The sequence below is a fragment of the Abramis brama genome (genome assembly GCF_963993115.1).
Source record: "Abramis brama genome assembly, chromosome: 18".
Taxonomy (NCBI): Eukaryota; Metazoa; Chordata; class Actinopteri; order Cypriniformes; family Leuciscidae; genus Abramis; species Abramis brama.
Window position 1 is genome coordinate 25,529,411 of NC_139980.1, and position 27,608 is coordinate 25,557,018.

General features: G+C 37.6%; 1 protein-coding gene across 2 annotated transcripts in view; it reads right to left on the reverse strand.

Moving 5' to 3' along the window:
- ptchd4 (patched domain containing 4) overlaps positions 1 to 20,287 on the reverse strand; it is a 35,039-nt gene extending 14,752 nt beyond the window's left edge. Inside the window, exons 1-2 of one of the 2 annotated variants that reach the window (XM_084090953.1) lie at positions 18,267 to 20,287; positions 15,418 to 15,898 (exon numbers count right to left, since the gene is read on the reverse strand). In XM_084090953.1, the coding sequence (XP_083947079.1) occupies positions 15,418 to 15,898; positions 18,267 to 18,698 (913 nt within the window). In that variant the 5' untranslated portion in view covers positions 18,699 to 20,287. Of the gene's footprint in view, positions 1 to 15,417; positions 15,899 to 18,092 lie in introns of both variants that reach the window. The other variant, XM_084090952.1, reaches the window with a different exon arrangement.
- Between the last annotated feature and the right edge of the window lie 7,321 nt (positions 20,288 to 27,608).

Genomic DNA, 27,608 nt, shown 5'->3' on the forward strand with positions numbered 1-27,608 from the left:
TTTTAAAGGCAGACTAACAGGTCTTTGAGGGTCAGAATTCTAGCTGATAGACAGGTGTTCAAATACTTATTTGCAGCTGTATCATACAAATAAATAGTTAAAAAATCATATATTGTGATTTCTGGATTTTTTTTTTTAGATTATGTCTCTCACAGTGGACATGCACCTACGATGACAATTTCAGACCCCTCCATGATTTCCAAATGGGAGAACTTGCAAAATAGCAGGGTGTTCAAATACTTATTTTCCTCACTGTAAATTGTAGATGACAATTTTGGAGAAGCTTTGTGAAAGTGTAGATTGCCAAGCTACAATTTAAGCATTAGGCCTATTTAGTTAAACTACAGCCAAGATACTGTTTGAAAAACTAGTTACTTAGTTAATGCATTAGTTAACATGAACTAACTATGAGTAGGCTAATATATTAGTATAGCATTTATTGACTTTTGTTAATGAGTTAATAAAAAATACAATTGTTTCCTTTGTTCATATTAGTTCATAGTGCATTAACTAATGTTAACAGATACAACTTTTGATTTAAAAAATGTATTAGTAAATATAGAAATGTACACATGTAATGCATGTTAAAGGGGAACATGGCAACTCTAGCCATTTCTTCGCTGATTTTCCCTTTTGTTGTCGCATGTTTTCTCAACGAGCTCCCCCTACAGCTGTGGGCCATATATTTCACAACACTGTAGTAAAAAAAGCTCACTTGCGGCACCCTCATCCCCCTTTCTACCGCTGCTCATGTGCATTTGTTATTATGGGAGCCGGCCAACTTTATCGTGTGGAGCTATGTCTACCGAGGTGGGTAATACATCATACACAGTATCATATGGCGTGTGTGTTTATGTTGAATTGCTGTAAAGCAGTTTGTGTTTCTCACTCGTTCTCGCTTCTCACGAGACTTCCTATTTCCAACTTACCGGGACGTTAGTCCCCATGTTGCAAGGTTGGTTTTCCGCCGGGGAACGCTGGGGGGTGCGGGGAAAGTCACCATTCTCACCAGAACAGGTTATTTAACCATCCAAATGATTTCTAAACGGATTGAAATAGTTGCCAAGTTCCCATTTAACAAATGTAACGGTAACACTTTACAATAAGGTTCATTAGTTAACTACATTAGTTAACATTAACTAATAATGAACTGCACTTATACAGCATTTGTTCATCTTTGTTAATGTTAATTTCAACATTTACTAATACTTTATTAAAATCTTGTTAACATTAGTTAATGCACTGTGAACTAACATGAACAAACAATGAACAGCTTTATTTTTATTAACTAACATTAACAAAGATTAACAAAAACAGTAATAAATGTATTGCTCATTGTTAGTTCATGTTAGTTAATGCATTAACTAATGTTTAATAAAGGAACCTTATTGTAAAGTAAGTGTTACCAATGTAACATTATTGTACAGTGTTTCCATGATTGATATAAAAATAAATATCTAGTTTAGTCATGAAACTCTAGAGGGAAGCAGGATGATTTACAAGCAATCTGCAAGCAATCAAATCATTACTGCGTGGCACAAGCTGATTGTGCAGCCAATTTGATTACTTGCTCAAAATAGGCTTTAAATAGTCTGGTTCATTGTTTGCTGTAGTCTAGTCCTGTAACATGCAGAGTTTCTCTGAAACCCTCCACCTCCCCAGCTCCACCTGCCTAGATCTGCTGTGGGATTTATTTACTGTATGTATTTCCATTTATGCTGCAGCAGCATATCTTACCTGCTCACAGAAGCAGCTGCAATAATCAACAGCAGCAGCGTAGCAGATCTAGTCCGCCAAGACAAATACATTAACATTGCCATATTCAATAACATGATAAAACAATTCAGAGTGTTGTCATGATTGAAAACAAATCTAAATTTGAACAGGTACATTTATAGTAAATACAACAAAATACCCTAATTTACGTAACAAAGTCTACGAGGGCTCAAATACAGCGGGGGAAATAAGTATTGAACACGTCATCATTTTTCTCAGTAAATATATTTCCAAAGGTGCTATTGACATGAAATTTTCACCAGATGTTGGTAACAACCCAAGTAAGCCATACATACAAAGAAACAAACAAAAATAAGTTCAGAAATTAAGTTGTGTGTAATAATGTGAAATGCCACAGGGAAAAAGTATTGAACACATGAAGAAAGGGAGGCGCAAAAAGGCATGGAAAGCCAAGACAACTGCTGAAAACTTACAGTAATTAAAAAGCAATCCAGCCCCCTGTCAGTGGAAATTATTAACAGCTGGTTCAGTCCCAAATGATGGCCTACAAAAAGGTCTCATTGCCAAGGTGTCACACAAGACACATCTCATGATGGGTAAAAGCAAAGAGCTGTCTCAAGACCTTCGCAACCTAATTGTTGCAAAACATAATGATGGCATTGGTTATAGGCACCATTCTAACCTTCTGAATGGTCCAGTGAGCACTTTTGGGGCCATAATACGGAAGTGGAAAGACAATAATTACACCATAAATTTGCCTCGACCAGTGCTCCTCGCAAGATTTCTGATAGAGGAGTGAAAAGAATAATCAGAAGAGTTGTCCAAGAGCCAAGGATCACTTGTGGAGAGCTTCAAAAAGACCTGCAGATAGCAGGTACTGTTGTCTCAAAGAAAACAGTAAGTAATGCACTCCACCGCCATGGCCTGTATGCACGCTCACCACGCAAGACTCCATTACTGTGTTGGCTCTTGGACAACTCTTCTGATTATTCTTTTCACTCCTCTATCAGAAATCTTGTGAGGAGCACTGGTCGAGGCAAATTTATGGTGAAATTATTGTCTTTCCACTTCCGTATTATGGCCCCAAAAGTGCTCACTGGACCATTCAGAATGGCGCCTATAACCAATGCCATCATTATGTTTTGCAACAATTAGGTTGCGAAGGTCTTGAGACAGCTCTTTGCTTTTACCCATCATGAGATGTGTCTTGTGTGACACCTTGGCAATGAGACCTTTTTGTAGGCCATCATTTGGGACTGAACCAGCTGTTAATAATTTCCACTGACAGGGGGCTGGATTGCTTTTTAATTACTGTAAGTTTTCAGCAGTTGTCTTGGCTTTCCATGCCTTTTTGCGCCTCCCTTTCTTCACGTGTTCAATACTTTTTCCCTGTGTCATTTCACATTATTACACATAACTTAATTTTTGTTTGTTTCTTTGTATGTATGGCTTACTTGGGTTGTTACCAACATCTGGTGAAAATTTCATGTCAATAGCACCTTTGGAAATATATTTACTGAGAAAAATGATGACGTGTTCGATACTTATTTCCCCCGCTGTATGTATTTCATTTATGAACTGCCTGAACAAACTGCTCACTAGTAGTCTTTCCAGCACTAGATGAGAGAGAGAAAAAAGAAACACTATTATAGATGATATACTATTATGCATCTGAAAAAAAGTAGTTAAGTTAGTAGACATTACTTTTGTTAGTTACTTCCCAACAATGCTAACTTTGAGTACACTCCCAGTACACAGGGAAAACAATTATGTAGAATTTACTTAGAAATTGGAAATTCTAGTAAATTTCACAAATAATTAAAAACAAATGGCAAGTAACACATTAAATTAAAGGAGAAAGAGTATTTTTTTGTAATTTTTTTACAGTGTATTACAAAAGTAGATTCAGATCCCAGTGTTGTAAACAGGATTGTTGAAAAAGCATCCTACAAACCTAAAACTCAGAACCGGCCTGCAAAAGGAGGAGTTCCACTGCGGAAAATTGTGTTGGGTTTGTGTGTTACAGGATTTGCATAATTCCTTTAGTGAATCGGGCACTGAAACAATACAGACAGCGTGCGCAAATAAACAGTGGGTGCAATTCATTCGTAGCGAATTCCTTCCCCCAGAGATTTTCCCATGCTACTTTGAGAGAACACCTGGGGAACTGAACCGAAATGTTCCCTGCACGTCTCACAAGGGGTACGGTAGGAAATAAAGGGCTGTTCCTCATGTCTCTGGGTGCTGGTGGACAGGTACAACATTCCACATAGCTAAAGAGGGCAGTTTGTCACAGGCCTCCTGTGGACAGTTCTAGTCGGCACCGGCTGGAGGAAAGCTACTCTGAAGCCATGGCTTTAATATAAAGAGCTGCATCACCTCTCTCGCTGCAATGCAGTGAGTCATTAAACAAAATTACTGCTTTAAAACTTCAGCACCAGAGCAGCTGCAAACACATCCATCACTTGCAGGAAAACACCCTACGGATGGACCCTTCGTACACCTCCAATAAAGCATGTCCAGTTGTGACAGAAGATGGGAAAAATATTACACAGATTTCCATACTGTGTCAGTATTTCTGTGCTGCAGTGACAAGACACGTACAATAGACTATATATCCTCTGAACAGCTATTCTAGAAGTAGTGCAGTATTTTTTGTACATTTATTTATTTCCAAATGGTATAATGGTATTACCACATTTTTTTGGACATGCAACATGGTATTACCATGGGGTCATATAAAGTATATTGTAGTACCAAATAATGTGGATGTCATTTAATACCGTACCATAATGTGTTAAATTAAAGAAGCATGGTATTACATCTGATACCATGGTACTATCTTAGTCCTTCTTTGCAGCAAATGTCACAACAAAAATATCTTGATTTATTGTGCTTTTTATCTATCGTATCACAAAATCATTTTCCGGTATATCTGTTTCATTTTTCAGTTTATGCATAAAACAAGGAAAACAAGCCTTATTATCTTACACATTTTTATTTCTCAAAAATTTAAAGGAAAAGCTTCTCAAATGCTTTAAGGTAAGTTTTGTAGTGGAAACAAAGACCAAAAAAAAAAAAACATATAGAAATTTTTAATTTTACTGTTCACGCTTCATTTTGTCTCATGACATTATCAGTATGAAGGCAGTGCTGCTCATTCAAAAAATAAAAATAAAACATGCTGAGAACGCTGGATTACAAAAGTGCCCAAAATTAGCATCTCGTTTGACAGTGAATATGTCCTTATCTTAACACAGCACACATCACAGCACACCGTTAATCCCGCTGCTAAGGATTAGGTGTGCAATTTGCACAAAACTCAACACAACAGTGCCAAAGTAGAGAGCTGGGCGCTTTGCAGAGCCAGTCAAACGATTGCAGTCAGAAGATGGAGAGAATGGTGTGACACTCCTGTCGTTGCATTGAATGGCTGCTGCTTTTTGTGGCACCCCACACATCTGCTGCATCTCCAGCTGCTAATGAAAAGGCTTGTGCAAATGCACTGCATGTAAATCAGCAGAGGGCTCGAGTTACTCGCACGTAATTTCATTGGAGTGGACCTCATCAGTCTTGCTGTTGACTCTCCGAACCATCATTTAGCTGTGTTTGGCAATGGATAAGTTTCAATGTATAACCTAAGATTTTCAAGATGGAATTTGAACAGAATTGTAGTAAAATACTCTACAATTCAAAAGTCTGGGGTTGTTAAGTCTCTTATGCTCACCAATGCTGCATCTATTTGATTAAAAATCTACAGTAATACTGTGAGATAGTTACAATTTAAAAGAACTCTTTTCTGTTTTGATATATTTTAAAGTTTTGAAAATTCTTTGATGAATAGAAAGTTCAAAAGATCAGCATTTATTTGAAATGTTTACTGTCAAACAACAACATAACAGTACTGTAAATGCATTATGTTAGGTGACAATGAGTTATCTTTATCTTTCCTTAAAAAATGAAATCAGAAATGATCAATAGACCTATAAATAAGACTGAAGAAACTGCCCTAAGATCTCTTAAGCTGAACATAAAGAACAAATCTAAAAATATCAATAAATAGAAAGTACAAAGTATTCACATATGAAAAAGGATGTCCAATAAAAGTAGACCAATAAAAAGTTTGAGCTTTATATCCATTGTGAATGAATAGTTAAAACTTTCAGATCTTTCTTTTGGCCTACTTTTCTGCTGTCAAATGACCTGAACAAAACGCCCTGGATTTATTGTGCTATGTGGGCCACACTATTTCAAAATTTACAGAAATATTATCAGTTTTACACAATATAATGATGCTGCATTGATATAAAAAAGACAGCAAACTACAGCATACAGTAGAAACAACAGTAGTACCATTTTAAACAATATATCAATCCTAAATGGAAAGCAGCAATCATGGAAATGGTTGAATAGCTCACGTTCTCCCTTTAACGCCGCTCAGTTTCTATATGCCGTGGCTTCAGTTACAAAAACTCATGGGAGTATCTACCTTACAATCTGACAGTATTTCATGTCATTGTAAAACATACCACTGTCAGCATACATCAGTGTGTTCAAGGCCTTCACCGGAAGATCTATTTCAACTGCACTCCCACACTAAAAACAGCACTTTTCCTTTTAGTGGTATAGCAGCGTAAAAATATTGTCAGGTTCAAACAGCTTTAATCCAAAGCACTCTTGCATTTTTAATGTAAATTATTTCACTTGAACTAAGCCACTAAATGAAAAAAATCCATTCCCGTAATTTCCAATCTTGCGGAATTTTTTCAATCAGAAAAAAACCCTGTGAAACATAAATCATACAACTGAAAGATAAAAGGACTGGAATATTAATGACAAACGGAGGAAGGCAGAAGAATAGCTGGACGTCTGTTATTTCTATTTCATGCACTGATTCAGTAGTGGCACATCATGTCTGAACAAATATGCAAATTAAATTTTTCTTTTGGCTTATGATGTCCAACAAACCTTTCTCACCCTGATTCTTCCTCCTGACAATGGCAAATTATCCAGCCACAGGCTTAATGGCATGTAATATGTGATGCTTGAAGACATTTGTGATAAGTAGTTATTTGGTAAGACCCCTAATCTCTTCCCCACGACTTGCTCTTGCCTTCTAGCACTAAGGCAAATCAATGGCATTCAACATGGTCAGTTTTCAATCTACTAACACCCCATCATTTTCCAGAGGGAGACAGCAAAGGTCTGCTGTAAATGTTGGTGGTTCTACATGTTTTTTTCTGGAATGGGGATTGAGATGTGATTGGGCTTCCCAGGCACAGTGAATGTGTGTTAGCCATGACCAGGCACAATCATGCTTGTGTGGAGAGAATTGCAAGGAGATGATCCAGATCCCAGGGCACATGCTGTTCCACAGTCTGTGGCCCTAAATGAGCTCGATCAATAGAACTGACATGCTGGGGAGTGACTACACCACTGCGCGTGCACACATACACACACACACATATTTACAATATGGCTCATGACAGATATATGCACCTTTAAACCCACATTTAACTACATTGCATGCTTATATGCTACAATTAGTAGCATAACTCAGATGTTTTTTTCAAACAACTGTTTGTTGCTTTTCCAATAACAAGCTAGTTTTTTACAAGTAGCGTGTCAATGACAAAATGTCAGAGTTCTCTAACATCTAGTCATCTTTGTCCTAATTTTGACTAAATCTGCTCTTTGATTTGTTCTTTTATTTGTGTTTGTCTGTTATTTCATCTTTTTTCTTTTATAACTGATCTATATTATGCTTATCAGTTCTCTATCATAACTCTATTTTAGTTCAATTATATAAAAAATATGTGCTCATTTGGATGTAATAAATCAATCTAAAGGTGCAGCAATGTTTTCTTTGTTAAATTTGAAAGATTTAGCTTGATTAGATTTAGTTGTATTTTACTCAATAGGTAAAAAAATTGTAAATGAGCTGCTAAAATCACATTTAAGGACAGAATAGCAACTATAAACAGGTCTTTGTCCACTTAATTTCAGTGATGTGAAGACATGAGAAATTAATCAGCATTTGCACCAATGGTCTGTTTGAAAAAAAAAAAAAAAAAATGGAAGTCAATGGGGCCCATCAACTGTTTGGTTACCAACATTCTTTAAAATACTGTATCTTCTTTTGTGTTCAACAGAAGAAAGAAATTCATACAGGTTTGGTACGACTTGATGGTGAGTAAATGATGACAGAATTTTCATTTTTGAGTAACCTATGCCTGTTTCTGGCTTCATCTTTCTTTTTCTTTTATGAATTTTCATTTCTTTGCTGTCAACATGACTCGCTCACCACATGAACTTCTCGCATCTGTTCAGTTTCAGAACGTTCAGCAGAGCAGAAGATCAGACTATTTTTGGAGAGGGTGAAGGAAGCACAGATTGAAATATTAAAACTACTTGCACGATTTGTGGATTTTTTTTTTCAGATATAAAACGGTTTAATAATTATACTAAATTATACTATAATATGCTAATTATATATAACCCTTTTTTGGCTGTCTGAAGATTCTTTAAAAATTATCCTTTTGTGGTATATGAAAAGACAACAGTTTGAGTAAATAATGACAGAAATTTTAATTTCTTGTGTGTGTGAAAAATCCTATCCCTTACATTTAAATATATTTAATTGTATTTTGAAATATCTAAAATAACTTTGCTAGTATAAGAACTAGCCTTATAACTTCTATGATTTTCATGATCAAGGCTCATCATGCAGTACGTAAACATAGACAACAGCAAGCCGCTTTACTGTACGTACACTTAGATCAGGAGGTGAGTCCGTACTTTGACATTGATTTCCTATCCTGTCATTTGTCCCAGCAGAACAAAGCATCCGCCGCTAAGATGTATGGCAGGAAGCAAGTCTATAAATAGGCCCTTGCTGTATGCGTCTGAATAAAAATAACCTCTAAACTTAAAGTGAAGGTATAGCGCACACTCCATTCATTGTCTCAGACAACAGTGTCACACATTGTTTTCTGCAGAGCATCCATCTTCTGCCAAGTCCTTTAAAAGGGAGTTCACCGTAAAATGAAGATTCTGTCATTGTTTACTCACCCTTATGTGGTTCCAACCTTTTTGTCCCGTTAAAGATAAATTTTGGTAACACTTTAATTATATATAATACATTATAAAAGTATTTTTAATGCATTAATTGTGCCTTGTAATGCACCTTATAATGAATTGTATGGTCTCAAGATTAATTGTTATCGCAGTTTTAATGCATTATAAAAATGATCTATTCATTGTTACACCTTTAGAAAGTATAATGCGTTAAAACACATAACAAACCACCAATTTATGTAACAAGGAATCTGCAAAAAAATATATAATGCCTTTTAGCTTTGGTTACAATTATTTATGAAAAGATATATAATGCATTATAATGTACATTATGAATACCTTTATAATACATAAAGTAAAGTGTTACCAGAATTTTTTATTTTGCTCCTTGTGACCATGTCTGTCTAAAAAGTACCAAAGGACACCATAAAACTAGTCCAAACAAAGCACTATATTCCAAGACTTCTGAAGCCATACTTTAAATTTTTGTGAGGAACAGGCCACAGTTTCATTTGAGTATCATCCACAAACTTGAATCCATTGTCACTTCGCCAACCAAACAGAGCCACCCCGGGGACCCCGCAGCACATTGTGATGTGCCGTGTAGAGTGTCAACATTCATCTTCACCGGCGGGACAAAATCTATTTCTCCAGATTGTCCTTCCTGTGAAGCTCAAATGCAAAGCATAGTAAATCACAGGTCCTCCTGCAAAGAGCTCAAAATCAGTGGTCAGGGAGCAATTAATCTTCCACGCTGGGCTAGCTTTACAATAAGACTGAGCATCTGAAGGGTCCAGATCATTAGGGACACCGTAAATGCCTGGCTGAAGCTTAAGAGGTCAGTATACAGAACAGCACCGAGCATTATTACCTTTGATCCACAAGCTCCACAAGGACATTCATGATCATAAAATCCTACAGTACAGTCAGTCTCTCTACTGACAATGTTTCTGTCTTCTTTAATTAGGAAGCCACATGTAATTGTTGGTTGATTATTCTATTGCGTTGCTACAATAACCAAACCCATCGCAGAGAATAAGAAGAAGCTGTAAGCGGTTATTCTCCGCAGGTTGTAATTGTGCTTTTGCACCCTGTATATCCTTGTTTTGAGAGAATCATGATTCTACCTCCATGGGAGAAAACAAATCGACGTACTTTAAATCCGAAGCTAATTAGTTCCACTCAGTTGCGGGTTGTGACAGTCGTCACCTAAGGGCATCTAATGCAACCTAGACAGGTGTAAAATCTAAGGGTGTTTTTAACACCTGCGAGATGTGTTGAGTTTGGAGTTCGTTAAATTTCCAAGTTTGTTTTAGCTTGCTAGATTGTGTTCCCAGGGGTCCACAAAAATAACACAGCAGAAAGAACATAGCACTGTTGGAAATTAATGACTGTTCCTTTTTATTCTCCCCAAATGCATGAACAATAGAAAGAAAATGATCTAATTCTGCAGATTAAAATGTTCCTTTAGATTCACACTGCAATAATTGGTGCAATGACAGGTGTTTGTTTCCTTAATATCCCGTTTTGGATTTACATGATTAATATTGGAATAAGTTTAAGTCAAGCATGTGTATTATGGAGGAGACCAGATTTTACATTGGTCATCAAGTCACCAAGAAAATTATACAAAAATAAACAAAATATCATAAAAATCTAATATTGAAATCAATGTATTTTTCTATATTACTCTTCATCTCTCTGCTTATCCACTTATTTTTCTGTGACTCTCGGCAGGTTACACAGTTACCTGACTTTATGTGAGTAAGTGAATCATTCACTGGGCCGATTCATTCGAAACACTGGTTCGTTCAATAAAAAGACGACTAAATGAGTCAATGAATCATTCAATAAACAGATAAGTTGAAAAACACCAATCCATTTTAGGGACGAAAGAGTCATTGAATCTTGAATCATTCGCTCATCGTTTAAAACACTGATTCATTTAGGTACTAAACACCACTACTGTGTGTTCCTCAGAGATGGTTGATTTCGTTGGAACTATTTCCATTGGCAAAGCAAAAATATGAGCAATACTGTTTTTAAAATGTAAGTTATTCAAAACTAACTACTTGTTCACTTAACAGTTTAACGTATAAAAGCAACATCACACTCACAATCATACTGTTAAACTGAATATATTAACACTTTCTGTAGAAGCACACATTAGAACACAGGCGCCTGTCATCCACAGACCTACGTATATTGCAGTATGGTGGTTTTACCTTGCAAAGCTCTGTTCATGGTTTTCGCGAATGAGGGTTTTTGTCATCAGCCTGATTTGGCAAGGTGGTTTTACCCAGTTACATGAATATGTAAACCCCACAAAATTTGATTGGATGCACGATATGTGATGTTAACAACAAACAATATGTGGAAAGTGTTCTCTCTGTTTCATTTTGCTATCCTAACCAAACACAATTACATAGTTAATTGCATAATTTAACTTACATATCTTTGCTTTTTTATTGTTTTCGTTTTTTCTGTTGATGAACCACTAGGTGAGAAATGATAGCTTTAGAGTAAGTTCTACCAGGAAGACTCCAATGCCACTGCATTCATTCATAAATATTAGGTATGGCCAAATTATCACTGCTTGACATTTGGAGTATATAAGTACTGAACTCTCTGTTTTACGTTTGCAGTTGATGACGCTCATGTTCCCTACCACCACCAGGTTGGTCCCTGTCCATCCGTCAGGGGTAGACTTCACCCCTGCCTTCATCTTCAGGCAGGATCAGCCAAATCTGCATCCCCCAGGACTTGGACCAAGGACGGGGCCTATGCCAAATAACTTTTCTATACAACTAGACATGAATCATTGTAGATCACTACCACTTGTCAATACTTTATATATACCACGGTATACATACCATGTAAAAGTCTTTCTGTTAGAACCACTGCTCTACATCAGTGTGTTTCACCACACTATGATTGTTCTATGTAAAAGTGCCAACAATTTACTCAGACATTCAATGGTCTATCATTGCGTGTTATAAGATGAATTGCGTGTTATAAGATGGCGCCGTTGTATGTGGCACGCCGTCTGCTGCTCTCCTTCTCACTCTTAAATTCTGTCTTTTTATATTTTTTATGTTTGTTTTTATGTCTGTCGCTACTGACTTCTGACTGCAATATGTCATTTGTGTATGATCGTCAAACATTATTAAACATCCGCATGGCTATCGACTCAACCAAGGGTGACGTTGATGAATATTGCCGATTTCCCCCACCTGCGTGCGAGCACCTCCCTGTACAGCGGCGCTGGTGTCCCGCTGGTCTTCCCTGGAGGCGACGGCATTGGAGGATGCGTGGCAAGCGGGGTGGAATTGCTGCTCGTTTAAAGTCTCTTGCACGGTCTTCACCAGTGTGTGTTGGTCCTGTGCTAACCCATGAGCGTCGCCTTGCTGGTGCCTTTGCGTGGTCTTTCTCTTCTCATCGGTGGCTTCAACCTGTTATCGGATGCCCTTCGTCCGCACTTTCGCGCGTCATCTCACCCAGCTTTCGACGTCGTGGAGTAAATCATTCCAATCTTTGTTCGCTAACTCAAACAATACAGCTGGAGGAAGCTGCACAGCCACTTAAAATGGCTTTGATCAACGCTCGGTCAGTGGTGAACAAGACATTTTTAATAAACAATTTCTTCACGACGCAGGATTTGGACATTTTATTTATCACTGAGACATGGATTAAGCCGGATGAGTTAAGTCCATTAAGAGTTAAGAACTTGTCCCACAGGATTGTTCTTTCTTTAACTCACCGCGGCTATCTGGCCATGGAGGGGGCTTAGCGTCACTGTTTAAAAAACATTTGCCCTGCCGCAGTCTAACAACTAGCCCTTGTCGCAGTTTTGAAGTGCAATTGGTGCAACCTACAACAACAATCTCTCAGGTATTTGTCTTGATTTATCGTCCGCCTCTGCCAAATAAGGATTTCTTAAATTAATTTGCTGAGTTTGTGGGAGATCTTGTTACGAGATATGACAGAATTTAGATTTTGGGAGATTTTAACATTCATGTATGCTGTGATACTAACCCACTCTCTAAAGAGTTTTTGAACCTTATTGCCTCTTTTGACCTGGATCAGTGGGTGTCTGGTCACACTCATATCCAGGGACATACCTTAGATTTAATCTTAACACGTGGACTACATGTATCAGACATCAGCATCAGTAATACTGGCTTGTCGGATCATTTTCCGATTCTGTTTTCTCTGCCTCTTAATGCTTCTATACATAAACCTCATACTTATTCACGGACAACTCGAATTTTTAAAGAATGTGCTAAGGAGGACTTTGTGGCACTATATCCTGGTTTACCTGCGAATCAAGCCATGGTTCCACCATTAAGCTCCCTAGATGCTGATAACCACTTGATATGTTTCAATTCTATTTGCTCTGATGTTTAAAATGTTGTTGCCCCTATCAGAAAAAAGAAAAACAAACTCAATCATGTGGCGAAACCATGGTTAAATGACAATGTTCATTCTCAAAGATCTGTAGAAGGGCTGAACGCAAGTGGAATAAGGACGGACTACATGTCTCCTATGAACTTTTAAAGGAATCACTCGCTGCATTTCAGCGAGTTGCTAAATCTGCTAAAAAACACTATTTTTCGGAACTGATCAGACTTAATAGTAATAGGCCTAATGTTTTATTTTCAGTAACTGACTCTGCTCTTCATCCCACCACTAACAAATTCCCAGAGATGTCTGACTCTCTCTGTGAAGACTTTGCGATTTACTTTAAAGAGAAGATCTCACTGATTAGATCTCAAATGCCTTCGTTAACTTCTATGCCACTTGAAGTGCCCATATGCTCTTCTACATGGTCTGTCTTTGAGCCTGTTACTCTTGACTCTCTGACTAGGATTGTCTCAGTTTTGAAACCTACCAGCTGCTTTCAGGATGTGATTCCTACTAGATTTTTTAAGCAAGTATTTTGTGCTATTGGTCCTGACTTGTTGTCTATTATCAACAAATGTCTTCGTACTGGGGTTGTTCCAAACAGCCTGAAACATGCTTCAGTTCTGCCTAAACTTAAGGGGTCTAAATTGGACCCGTCAATCCTGAGTAACTATCGCCCAATTTCAAATCTGCCCTTTATCTCGAAAATTCTTGAAAAAGTGGTTCTGAGTCAACTCCAGTCTTTTTTAACTGATAGTCAGATTTATGAGAAATTTCAGTCCGGTTTTAAATCACGTCATAGTACTGAATCTGCACTTTTAAGAGTCATGAACGATATAATGCTCTCCACTGATACTGGGCAATCTGTGGCTTTGGTCTTGTTAGATCTCAGCTCTGCATTTGATTTGGTTGATCATAATATCTTAATCTCTCGTCTCGAAGCGTCCACGGGTTTTCGGGGTACTGTTTTAAATTGGTTCCGCTCATATTTGTCTAATAGAAGCTTCTCTGTTCACATCGGGCAACAGTGTTCATCCAAAATGAAACTGGGGTCCGGTGTTCCGCAGGGTTCTATTCTTGACCCGGAATTGTTTAATCTGTATATGCTACCTCTGGGCTCCATCTTATCTAGACACGGAGTTTCCTTCCATTTGTGTGCTGACGACACTCAAATTTACCTGTCTCTGAAGCGTGACGACAAGTTTGCTTTAAAACCTCTAATGGACTGCCTGGACGAATTGAAACTATGGCTTTCTGGTAACCCGTCTACAACTAGTCCAAAATGCAGCTGCATGCCTCCTCAAAGGGAAGCGTAAATTCGAACACATCACACCAGTCCTGATGTTGCTACACTGGCTACCGGTCAAATTTAGAATTGATTTTAAAGTTCTGTTATTTGTTTTTAAGTCGCTACAGAAACAGGCTCCACTGTACTTATCTGAATTGCTCCATCCAGTATCTCAAGCAAGATCACTAAGATCGGGGGATTCAAACTCTCTGTCTGTCCCACGAACCAGACTAAAAAATAGGGGTGATCGTGCATTTGCAGCCTATGGACCCAAGCTATGGAATAGCTTACCGCCGCATATTAGATCTGCACAAACTTTGTCACTTTTTAAATCTTCCTTGAAAACGCATTTATTTTCATTAGCTTTTAAAATATCTTGATATGTGTATTTTCTGTGTGTATCTCTTGTGTACTATGTTGATATTGTGCTTGTTTTCTATATCTTTTGCCTTGTTAAGCACTTTGGTCAACGCTAGTTGTTTTTAAATGTGCTATACAAATAAAATTGTATTGTATTGTATCATAAGTGGTACATTAACTATACCATCAATGAGATTTGCAGAGTAATGTTAATGCTACATCAATTTTCATTCATTTTAACTTGACATTCTTTACCATCGTTTTGGATTTTCAGGCAAACATTGAAAGATTTTCCATTGTATCACAAAAATGTTGGCCACTAATTATCTTCCATTTCTATTCCTTATATCACAAATTCTCCCTCTGTAACGATGAAGCCCATTGTTGCAAAAGCACTGACCCTGATGACTGCTGTGGAAAACAATTACACCCCCCCACCACCACCACCACCACCACCACCACCACCACCACCTCCTCCTGAGGAATCACACAGCAATTATAATAATCCTACATGCAATCACCACAGTATCCGTGAACAAAGCCGCACTTACCCATGGCAAAAAAGGGGATCCCAAGCAGCGTAGAGTTAAATTTCCCATCAGAGATGAAAAAAATCCCAGCTGCCGTCACATTGGCGATGCATATGGTAAGGACACCCAACAGGCCCAGGAAGGGTTTCCCGCGCAAGCAGTCCCGCATAGAGCTGGAGATGGTGGCTGCCAGGAGCACCAGCACCAAGCTGACCAGTACCTCGCTCTTGGCCAGTACTCCTGTCTTGTGGAAGTCCCGCCATAAACTGAAGGACGTAAGCGACTGAATTTGCAGCTCCTCGCTGTCTGTAGCCAGCTGGTGCACCAGCTTACAGAATTCACTCTCCCACTTTTCAGCAATGATGTCCTGCACCACTGGGCCAAGGTTACGGAGGTAGTAGGTGATTTGGATGGCGCGAGCAAACTTGACCTGTTGGTCCCGGCTATTTGCGGACACAGCCACGCCGCCCAGCTGATGGCCAATAAAGGACACCCGACCATCCTAGGGCCAAAACAAAGCGGTTACTAATTTATTTCATTCAATAAAGGAAACTGTTATGAGTGAAATCCCATTTGAATACAATCTAACAAGTGTACTTTGCAATCAGTGTAAATCATCTGGCGTCCAAAAATGTTGAATAATTGGTACGCTTGGAACATCTGAGGATTGAGATCTGTAGTACAGGCTGTTGGAAGAAATAGCAATAGCAGCCATGTACAGATTGTAAAACATTTTAAAATTGCAACTTTAATCCATATACCTTAAATATAATATATAAAAATGAAATACATCCTATAAAATCATACATCTGTGGTTAATAAACCTTTTATAAATTTGTAAACTGCACAGAGTGCAGAGTTTTCCTACTCCAACTCCTGGCTGCAACTTAATATTAATTCCACATTATAAACATGTTTGACTTGCAGAATCAGCAAACCAGTTAATAAGCAGCTTTGTTGGTGTGGATTTATTCTGGTATTTGAATGGATTTTACACACTTAAACAAAGTATTAAAATTGTCTTCCATTTAAAAAAAAAAACTTTCTCGAGGAAGCAGTGTGAACTAAGTGTCTTTTAGCTAAATGTCAGACAAGCAAAACAGGCCAGAAGAAAACACAAGCTGATTTCAAACCACAGCATGAAGCTGGATTAAGACATTAAGACAATCTCCACCGTTGAACGGCACAGTTTTGCACCAAAAGAATGCATAATGAATAAAATCCAGAGAAGATTGAAAGTTATTGTATTTTGCTCAGTAGTCCTAACATTTCAGAATCCAATAATGAGCTGGACAGTGCATCACCCTATGCTGAGTGAGTGATGCAGCCTTGGATGCAGAAATACAGCCTCAAGATGTTCTGAAAAAGACTGACACAATTTGAATGAGCTCTTGTAGAGGCCACAGTGAGCGCCTCATTCACACGGATCGTGCTCCTACTCCTACTCCTACTGATGTAAGCTTGGGAAAACAATGGCTTGCTGCACTGTTGTGTTTTATTTAGTCTTACGTCTGTGGGTAGTGCAGCATTTTGATGAAGACTGTTTTATAGGTCTCAAATATTCAGTCTCAGTTAAGGTCATTTGAAATTTAACAATGAGCAATACACTGCAAGAAATGATTCTGTGCTACAGTTGATCATTAAAATGAAAAATATAAACTATTTGACAGAATTATGTTCACATGTTTATGATAAAAATTGGGCATATAAATATACTACTACATACTAATGTTTATTCTGTTTGAATAATTCCAAATTTAGATTATTGATGAATATAAGCAGTTTACAAGCATTTCTCATATAAACGCACCTTAAGCTCACATTTCCTGAGCTGGTCTTCCCAGCATGCACTGGGGCCTGAAATAATAATATGGTTTGACTGTTTCCCAAAAAAACTGTTGTTGGTTTATTGTCATATTCAGAAACTTGTTGTCTTTAGCATGATAGCATGTATTTGTTCCTCTAAAATGATCAGTTAGTTGATTGATATAGTGTTTTAAGGCATTTTTGTTCCATAACTGATTCTCTAAACATTCATAGAAACCATACAAATAAAGGGGAAATTTGCTTTTAAACACTTTTTTGGGGTGAATACAACTTAAGAAACCTTCTTAGGGGAACTTAACAGTAATTTAAATTAATAATTGTTAGTAGCTCTTGTAATTCCAATTAACTCAATATTTTAGTTATATGTTTCAAGTTGAATCATTTGTTTTAATGCAGCTCATCTGATAGCCTATTCGATTCTAAACAGTTGTTTAATTAATAGTACTGCTTATCTGTTGCCATCATTTTATTTATTAGATACAGTGCTCAAGGAAGGTACGTCCTCTAACATATACTGTTGTGAAAAAAAATAAGATAAAAGTCTAGATTCTGCAAGTGTTTTTTAGTGTACATTGCATCACCAGCCTCAGAGTGCAGTGCTGGAGAACTATGCAGCTGATTCAGATGTTGCACATACTAGAATACAGCAGAACCGGGTCTATTCATAATTCTGATCGTTTCGTAATGTTTTATGAGGCACAGTCGCAATATGCCGAGCTCCCTTTTTGCAGTTTCATTGTTGCAATGTCGATCCATCGCACACAAAGGCTGCGTCTCAAAGCCCTCGAAAAAAACCGCTGTCTCGTTAGGCGGCTCGCGAGGTTTTGAAGCACACAGCCGCTGTACTCCAGACAATATATGTCTCTTACCTTTAACGTTGTATTTGGATAGCTCACGGGGACCTTGGAAAAAGTGCTGTTAGACAGAACAGCTAAGCGAATGTCTTCGAATATGGTGATGATATCATCCAGGAGGCATCTCTTGTCCCGGTGGCTCAGGACACAGAGATGCGCGAAAGTGTAATTGAAGCCTTTATAATTGACACGCATATCCAGGACCTTCTTGTGCACCTGGAGCACCTGCTCGGCCAGTTCCAGGATATTTCCCCCGGATTGGGCCAGTAGAATGAGTCTGCCATATCTGCCGGGGGTGTGCAGGTCCGAGTACAGCTTGTGCTTGGACTGGTCGATGGGGAAGAGGCTGTTGGCGAGACTCCTCTCGATCTTCGCGAGGCTGTGCGTCGGGGCGACCAGGATCTCCAGGTCCGTTTCGGGCTTAAACCGGCTCAGCACCGTGGATCCGAAAATAATGGTCAGGACTGCGGGGACGGTGAGGAAGAACACCGGATGCCTACTCACGAACAAACCCAGCCAGTAGAAAGAAGCTTTCAGCCCTCTGTGTATCACTTGCCGCAGCATCCTCCTCCAGATCCAGCTTGCAGCAGATGATGCCCCGGTTCTTCCTATGAAGCACATGTGACATGTGGCTCCAGTTCAGTCAATCCGTATGAGAATACTCACTACACCTGTGAAGCACTGCAGCGATTTGCAACAAGACAGTCAGATATTGATCACTATAGAGGCTTTTTGGTTCCATCCCTCCCCCTGATGTGTGACTGTTTCCCTCGCTTCTTCTGCTGCAACAGCAGCCAGCAGCCCCTGTCTGATGTGCATGTGTGCTTAATTCGGACTATTCGATCGGAGGCGCCTGATTTATGGGCTTGATTGTAACCATGTGCTGCTGTGTGCATGGAAGGAGGCACGACGGGGAAATACTGGCTGGGTGGGTGGGGGCTAATTTTAAGAACACGCGCGATTCAAAGCCCTTGCTGATCGTGGACTCACCTCTTGAAATAGCCACTCGATTACTAATGAATGAGGCATTCCCATCTTAAAGAAAGGGCGGCAGGCAGTCCACACTCAATGCCAAATGCAGTTTCGGTGCAGAGACGATAAAAATAATGTTGACCTAAATATACGTGGCTACTCATTTAAAGTCCTTAGGAGTTTGCTGATGAAGTGACTTAGGCTATTACGAACGAAACTTATCTATCACCATGAAATCAAAAGTGGCCATTTTTATTTTATGGAATATTGCAGTATTTATTATAAATGATTTATCCGTGCATATCATTGTTTTTATTATTATTATTATAGGCTATTTATGTTCCCTGTAATCTTTAATCAAAATAACTTCCCATCCCTCTTGCAAAAACTCTTCTCTGATGACGTGTTTACTGACGCAAGGGCGGGACAACCTGAGATCACATCAATAGCAAAACACAAAGATCCAAATCTAATCAATTTAGAATGGACAAAATCAAGTCCCACCCAACACATTTCCTTGTTCAAGAACCACTCGGATATACGTCACAACAGGGAAGAAAAAAACTATTGCAACTTCTGTATCATTGACTCTAATACTTAAGTTAAAGTTAGCCAAATATTGCATTATTTATAGCATAAGCATGTATATTTACACATTTAAACTGCGCTTTCACACGTTTCACTACAAAAGATGTGCAATGCAATAAATAGACACTTCTAACAGATGTTGTGTCGGTAACCATAGCAACAGTATTTTTGCTTTCCATTATTCATAAGTACTTTGACAAATCCTGACATTATTTATCATTTTATTATGACTTACACTACATAATATTTTATGCTATCCTTTAATTTTGTGCTAACCTTTATTCACTAATGATTCAAAGACAAAGACAGGCCTAACTCTGAATAAAGCTCTCTATAATATAATGGCATATCAAGCAGGTATTTTTTCCATTTTGTTCATGATTGTCTGCATATTGTACAGCCTTCATCTCAGAGCTTCAATGCTCTGGAAAAAAATGTAATGAAATATCAGCCTGCTGTGATTCTTCAGTACGAATACTACTTGAAACATTGAGAACCTTTCTTCTATGTTAAAAGCTTTATGTTTTTATTTCTTTGTGGAGCTGAAGTATTAAAGCCTCTGAGCACAGCAGAACACAGGCATAACCAAAAATAGATAAAATAGAGCAAAAATAGATAGCTACTGTTCATATGCTGGGGAAAAAGATCCCTATATTACCTCACTATTCTTTTATATATATATATATATATATATATATGCTTTTTTTTTTTTTTTTTTTTTTTAAGAAACAGTGGTTCTGGGAACTTACTTCGGGCTCTAACTTAATATGATCTAAAATATAATTTACAAGCCTGAAATATAACCTGTAATAAAAACTGGGGTACTCCATAACTTGTTTATATGATTTCATACTCTGTAAATAAATAGCAATGACAACATAATGAAAAAGTCTGTAACATTTTTGTAAAAAGCCATAGTATCATGGAGTAAAAAAAAAAAAAAAAAAGAAAAAAAGATTTAACCAAGAGTGAAGTAGTAAAGAATAAATTCACTGTGATTGTGGAATATAATAATTTCCCATTGTTATTTGTCATTTTCACTGATGTTCTCTTAATGGCAAGTAGGTGTAAGTCAATCCATAGTTCTAAGGAACTACTTATTTTAATAGTTTTAATAGCTGACACAAAACTTAGATCACTCTCTAAATAGCTGTTATGGATGCATGTACTTGTTGTTTGTGGAATATTTTAACAGAAGCCCCTCATAAAATAATTTTCTGCACTGCTGATCATGTGTGACTGCAGAGATGACCTGTAATCCTGTTTGGTTTCAGCTTCTTCATTACTTCTGTGTGGATGATGTTGTGTTTACAACCTTTGAATGCTTAGACATGATCATCAACACAAAAATGACTATACTTTGGATGCTTGCTGTGAAAAGTAAGAACTTTGAACACATCTGGAAGCAAAATAAGTAGAGAACAACTGCATTAAACTGTTTTGTAATGGTACACACACACAAATTTTTTTTTAATCAAAATCAACGGATATGTCAAATTGACTGTCAATGGAGAAAGATGTACTTGTTAGCTAAATGCAGAAGCTAACAAGCCAAAGCACTGGATTAACTCATGGATTATATGAATGATGCAGACAAACGCCTCCCTCTCTACATAAATGTGACACGGCAGAAAGCAGCATGTTACCAAATAATTGGGATACACTGGAGACAGTCACAGATTAGCATGGGCTTTGCCGTGTCCTGTTTATTCCCCAGACTTTTACCAAAATGAGTGCACTCCTTTTCTTAGCATTAAACTTTTAACATAAGTTTAGAGCCATCACTTTAGAGCAGTCACTTTCTTTACCACTTGACCTCAAATGAATAAGTGCATACATCAAATGTTAGGAAAGATATAAAACCAACACGTGACAATTATATGTATGTCGATTCTCAACACCGCCTACCCCTAAGCACTGAAATTGGAAACATTTACTGTTCCATTGTAAAGACTACTGCAGTGTTGCCAGATCTCACTAGAAAAAAAAGCAACCTGGTCTGGCAAAACAAGCCAAAAACAGGCGACATGCCTCACTAACATAAGTCTAAATAAGCAAACTCACTGTAAAATAAATTATTTGTTGGTTTAACTAAAAAAATAAGTAACCTGGTTGCCTTAAAATGTTGACTTCATTGCAACAAAAAAGAAAATGTGTTAATACAAAGAAATAGATTTTGTTCTCTATCTTTTTTTGTATTAACTCAAATTTTTTGTTTCAATTATGTTTCCATCCACCTATTTTTTTTTTGCGCATTTGGGATATCGCATAAAAAAAACATTGGATGGAAACTCAAAGATGCACATAAATTCTAAAAATGCTTCTAAAAACACATGCGCTCAATGAGGTGGATACATTTTTTATCCAACAAGAAGACTCATAAACTATGATGGAAAAACATTTAACAGAATAAATCCTTCGATGAAAATCTCACAGGACTTTGCCTCAACAGAGAATTTGATTGGATAACTGGACTAACCAGCAGACCAATTTCAATGCACAGCATCTCAAATGTTAGTTTGATCATTCTGAAATGCCTGGTCTGTCATCAAAATGATCCGAACACAAGATAACATGCCAGCGTTGTTTGTGTTTCGTCTGCGTGCACTGAGTTGCAAGTAATTTATGATGGAGGAAAAAACAGCCACAGTGGATTCCCCCATTGCAGCAACTTTCATTTTAATTACAGATATTTTGCGCCAATTTCCCAGGAAGTGATGTTTTTTTTTTTGCTTGAACTCATGGGATGGAAACTGCTTTATTCGCAAATGTTTTATGTGATATTCCAATTTTGTGCTCAAGTTAAAATCTTAACTGTGATGGAAACATAATGACCTCGAAATGTTATGGCAACCATGTTACTTACTTTTTAAAGTTAAACCAAATATGTTGTTTCAGATGAAGAGCTTTTGCATATTTATGCATTATTGGGGAAGGTAAAAGGCAGAAACCCAGAAGAAAAAAAAGAAAAGAAAAAAACTATGCCATGACATGAGTGTGGAACTCAAACAGCAGTTGTTGTGGTCAACCATATTTGATTGTGCTATGGAAGCCAGACACTAGCAAAATACATGACTATTCTACAAATAAGCCCAAAATAAACAACCGACTGCCCATATTTAAGTGATGAGAAAACACGCCCAAAGTTGCTTAGAATTAGCAGACGTGGCAACAGTGGACTAGAGATGACAAGAGAGAAATAGCGCTGAAGTTGGAGAGGGACGTGGAAGAAGAAAGTGTTGAGCAGTTGAGAGGAATCCCATATTTTTGCAGTCTCAGGATTCGGGCCTGCAGTCAAAGCTTAATGTGCACTTCCTGCCAGCCGCTGTTGCCAGGTGGTGTGCTTGTGCACGAGTGGCAGGCCAAACGCTCACACACATCTTAAAGTAGCTGTGGAGAATCCACATTGTGAAATTGCCACAAAATGCACAAATACAAAACTGGCACTGAATTTAATTCAAAAACCAGCACAAAACAAAATGTAGGCCAATGATTTCTAAAGTGGCCATCACTAAAAAAACAGAAGCCGGAGAAAATGACTTAGAAAACCCCCCCGCTGTTTCATATGATGAATTATAGTTTGAATTGCCAGTGATGTCAGAACACAATAAGCCCTGTTTTAGATAAAGCGTACATATTTCTAATAACGCAGAGTGCTGCGTTATAAATACCAATGGTGTGATGCTATTTTAAGTCAGAAGCACAAGTGCAAAAGTGAAAAACAGGTGACAGATTGTGAATAACACACCACTTGAGTTCCACATCATAGCCTGAGGCCATATCTGTCAAACATGAAGAGAGACCTGTATAATAATCCACTCTACGTTATTAACCTTAAGATCATTTATCCTCTACAGTGGGCTTCCTTTTAATATTTACAGCTATTCGGCAGAATCATATATCCTTTAAAATATTATAGAAAAAATATTGCACTAATATTGTATAGTAACAAATATAATTCTAAATATGTATAATAATATTTTTAATTTATATCACTTTTCCATTTAACACCTGTGTTTCTTCTACGGTTACGACCTGCAAAATAGACTGGTAAAATGATCTCATTACTATTCTTAACTTTCCTTCCCAAACATCGTCTCAACAAAGCTTTGGCCATTGATGAGAGCAGCCACTAACATATATGGGTTGACACAGAGCTCACGTTAGCCTCCAAGAGAAAAGAAATGACCCATCGTAATTAAAAGCCTCTTCCCTGCCATTAGTCCTCATGTTACCAGCTGCTGTCAATACATCCATTTCATAGGAGTAAGTAATCCCATGCATAATAAATAGCTAACTGGTTTAATGCAGTTTTAAAGAAGCCCCTAGGGCCCTGCTTATACCTGCTTATGACAATTTAGGACAGATGTTTTGTTCTTACAGGAAAGAAAACAAAACGCTAACTGATACTTTCCAAAAATATACAGTAAAGTGCAAAAATAGAACCTCTTAAAAAATTAACAAATAGTCACAAAAGCAAATAACCTTTGAAAAATGCTTAGGCTATTTTTGGTCATAGCTTCATGAAAGTAAACTAAATATTAGGCCTACATGATGAGCTTTGAATTTTCCACCCATTCATTTTATAGAGTTGCAATTTTCTGAAGCAGGTTTAAGACAATATTAACAATAATAATAATTCTACCACAATAAATTGTAACTTAAGCAGATTCCATAAAAATTATGCTGTACGATTTTAACTGTTAATAAATACAGTAGCCTACTGTAAAGGTCAAGACCTTTTACGGTTAAGTATTAACATACAAATAAATAAATATAATAGTTTGTCTATACAGAAGAAAGTGCCAGATGGCCTGTTTACACCTGGTCACTTCGTGCGTTTTTACTGATCAGATAGCTATCTGATTTATCAAAACGATTCCATTTATACCTGGTGACATTAGGCCTAAATGTGTTTTCACAAAACGGATATAAATCCGATCTTCAATTCCCGCGCAATATGCAGATTGGAGTTCACGTCAATTTTATTGATCATCAGATAATTTCAAAATCAAAGACCGCAAGAAAAGAGCGTAAACAGCAATGGTAAGATCATTTCGTTTCTTTACTTTTAATGATTGTGAGTTGATCGTCTGCGACTTACTTTCTCTGTGATTTGCGATAGTTTGCACGTTAACTTGATGAATAGATTGCTCAGCTGCGGTGACGCGTGCTGCAGTAACATGAAATATAGCCTATAACATATTCTCACTCGTTTATTTATTTTTAGCATTGTTGGGAGGAATACAATTTACATATGTGGTTTCAACAACCAGATGCATTTAGACTTGTCCATTTTAGTTTGGAATGCGTCTGAAATTGTTTTTGAGCGATCGGATTTAAATCCGTCTCGAATGCGTTTCGATGGTCATTTCGGATCTTTTCAGATAGCTGTCCGAGCACAGAAAACGCATGAAGTGGTCAGGTGTAAACAGTCCCAAAAATAATCATTTTCCAAATCCAACAAATGGTAACACTATTTCGATAATCCACTTTAGACATTCTACTACCTTTGCAACATGTCAACTGCCAGTCATCATGAGTATTAGACTGTCTGCTTAATATACTTTATTGTGATGTTCCCCTAGCAGACATTCTACTGAATATAAGTAACTTTGCAAGTACGTCAACTTATTCTACTTACCCCAACAGTCTACTAATAATCTAATGAGAGTTAGTTGACATAGTTGCAAAGTTAAATCATGTCCTTAGCTAAATATTTCTTTCATATCCTCTGGAAACACATATCTGTTGAACACTAGACCACAAAGAATTCGATAAAATGAGTAACATAATGCAGCTGACAGAGAAGTCAGTTCCTGGCACCGCTGTGCCAAGTGTGTACACTGTGATAAATTAATCAAATCGCGAATGATTGCTGAAAGAAACAGGGCTTTTCTCAGAGGTGACAGTGTGCTTTGCTATTGTTGTCAGTATTATGAATGGCCCTCATATGGTCCTGCTGCAGAATGTGCCTTGTGCCCAACAGAGTCCGTGCAACCTTGAGTCATGAATTGCTTTGGCTCCCACTCAGGAAAACAGGAAGCCCCACCTGCTGTTCAAATCTGATGTTAATTTCCCTGAGTAAGACTTCATTGAATAAGAGAGGCGGTAACTGGCTGTAATGGTGAAAGACAGCATGGACCTCCTCTCTGTCACTGCTGCTCTTGTGTTATATGCACAATTACTAGTACTGCATCAAAATAGCAGACACCATTTAACAAATTAAGACTTTTTAAAGAGTTTCAGTTGGGTGAAAAGACCTTGGGAGGAACAGAAGATATTTTATGAGACTCTTAGTATATTTTACAGTGGTTTGTGACCCAAAAAGGGGTCGCAGGTCTTTTCTGATAGGGTTTCGAATAGTAAAACAGAGACATTCTGTATTATTTACGCACCTTATTTACACCTTACAACGCAGAAGTAAGCTATTTTCTGTGAATGTGCGAGACTTCCAATGTAGGCTAAATAAACAGAAGACAAAATGCAGTAAACTGTAAAACTATTTGTGCTACAAACCAGTGTGTTTATAATTATGACAATACATTAAAATAATATGGTAAGAAATACCAGTTTGCAATATTAAGCTGCATAACGAGCCGTACAGCTAAAAATAATTGGATGCGGAAGACATCGAAAGCGATTTAATTTACAAATGGCTGCGTCCGCTCTTAAAATAAGGTAGATACTATCCAATCCTAAAGTACACTTTTAAAAATATCGGTTCTTTATTGGCATCGACCATGAAGAACCTTTCCATTGCACAAACGATTCTTTATAGTGGAAAAAGAATCTTTAGATTTTTAAAGTATTCTTTACACTAGGAAAAAAATGGTTCTTTTGAGAACTATTCACTGAAAGGTTCTTTGGGGAACCAAAAATGGTTCTTCTATGGCATCGCTGTGAAAACCCCAATTTGGAACTTTTTATTTGTTACTGTAAATTTTTACTGTACATTATACAATTTTTGTCATTGAATTTTAAAGTCACTGTGTGCATAGATCAATCAAACTTTCATTGCATGCAAGTGTGAATATGAAAATTCAATGTCTTGATATGTTACCGTTCAGTAATTGCACTCCAAAGCACCCTCATCAAAAATATTACCCCTAGTTAAATTTCTGCAGAAGTCCTTCAAAGCTCATTAATCATTTCACTTGTCATAGTGTATTTGCCACCCTGCTGACATTGCTTTTCTGGGAATACATTACCTTCAGCCAAGGGACTTCACCCACAGCGTCTCCCGCCGTGCTGCACTGCCTCATGTGAGAGTGAAATTCATTGGCAGGGGTTTCATATTTTATTGCCCAGTAACTAACGTTATAGTGAGCGGCACCAGTTAAAGGTTGGCGCTCTTGGCCTATCCCCATAAGTGTGTTCTCCTGTACAATGGTGACTCATCTGACTGGCTCAGTTTTGTAATACTGCTGAAACAATCATTTCGATGAAGGTCAAACGTAGCCTTAAGGGCATGTGTTCCAGTCTTTAACAATCCAGAGAACTTTAGAGCTAAAGATCTTCGCACATCAGAGTGACAGACTGGCTTTTGAACTCAAGGGGAAAATCTGGTGTTGATAAATCTGTATGAAAACTGGAATGTGTTACTCTTGTGTAAAAATGAGCCGTGTTGGAGAAAATGTGATGGAGAGTGGTTGAATCAATTGTAAGTGAAGCCTGAATCATTGCTGACAGCTTTCCTACAGTAGTTAAAAATGTTTTTGTTTTTTTTATATATAATTTAAATAAGGAACATCTTGTTTACAGCAACAATAAGTCAATGTTGTGATCACTGTGTCAACCATTGCAAATTAGGGAGTGACTCCTTCATTTGGTTAATTATAATGAGAATTTAGAAGGTTCACTCTCCAATTTAAATGTGGTTGGCATTCATAAAACTATAGATGCCTGAAAAAAAAAAAAAAAAAACTTGCCTGGCTATAGCTGGTTTAAGATGGTAACCAGCTAAAAAAA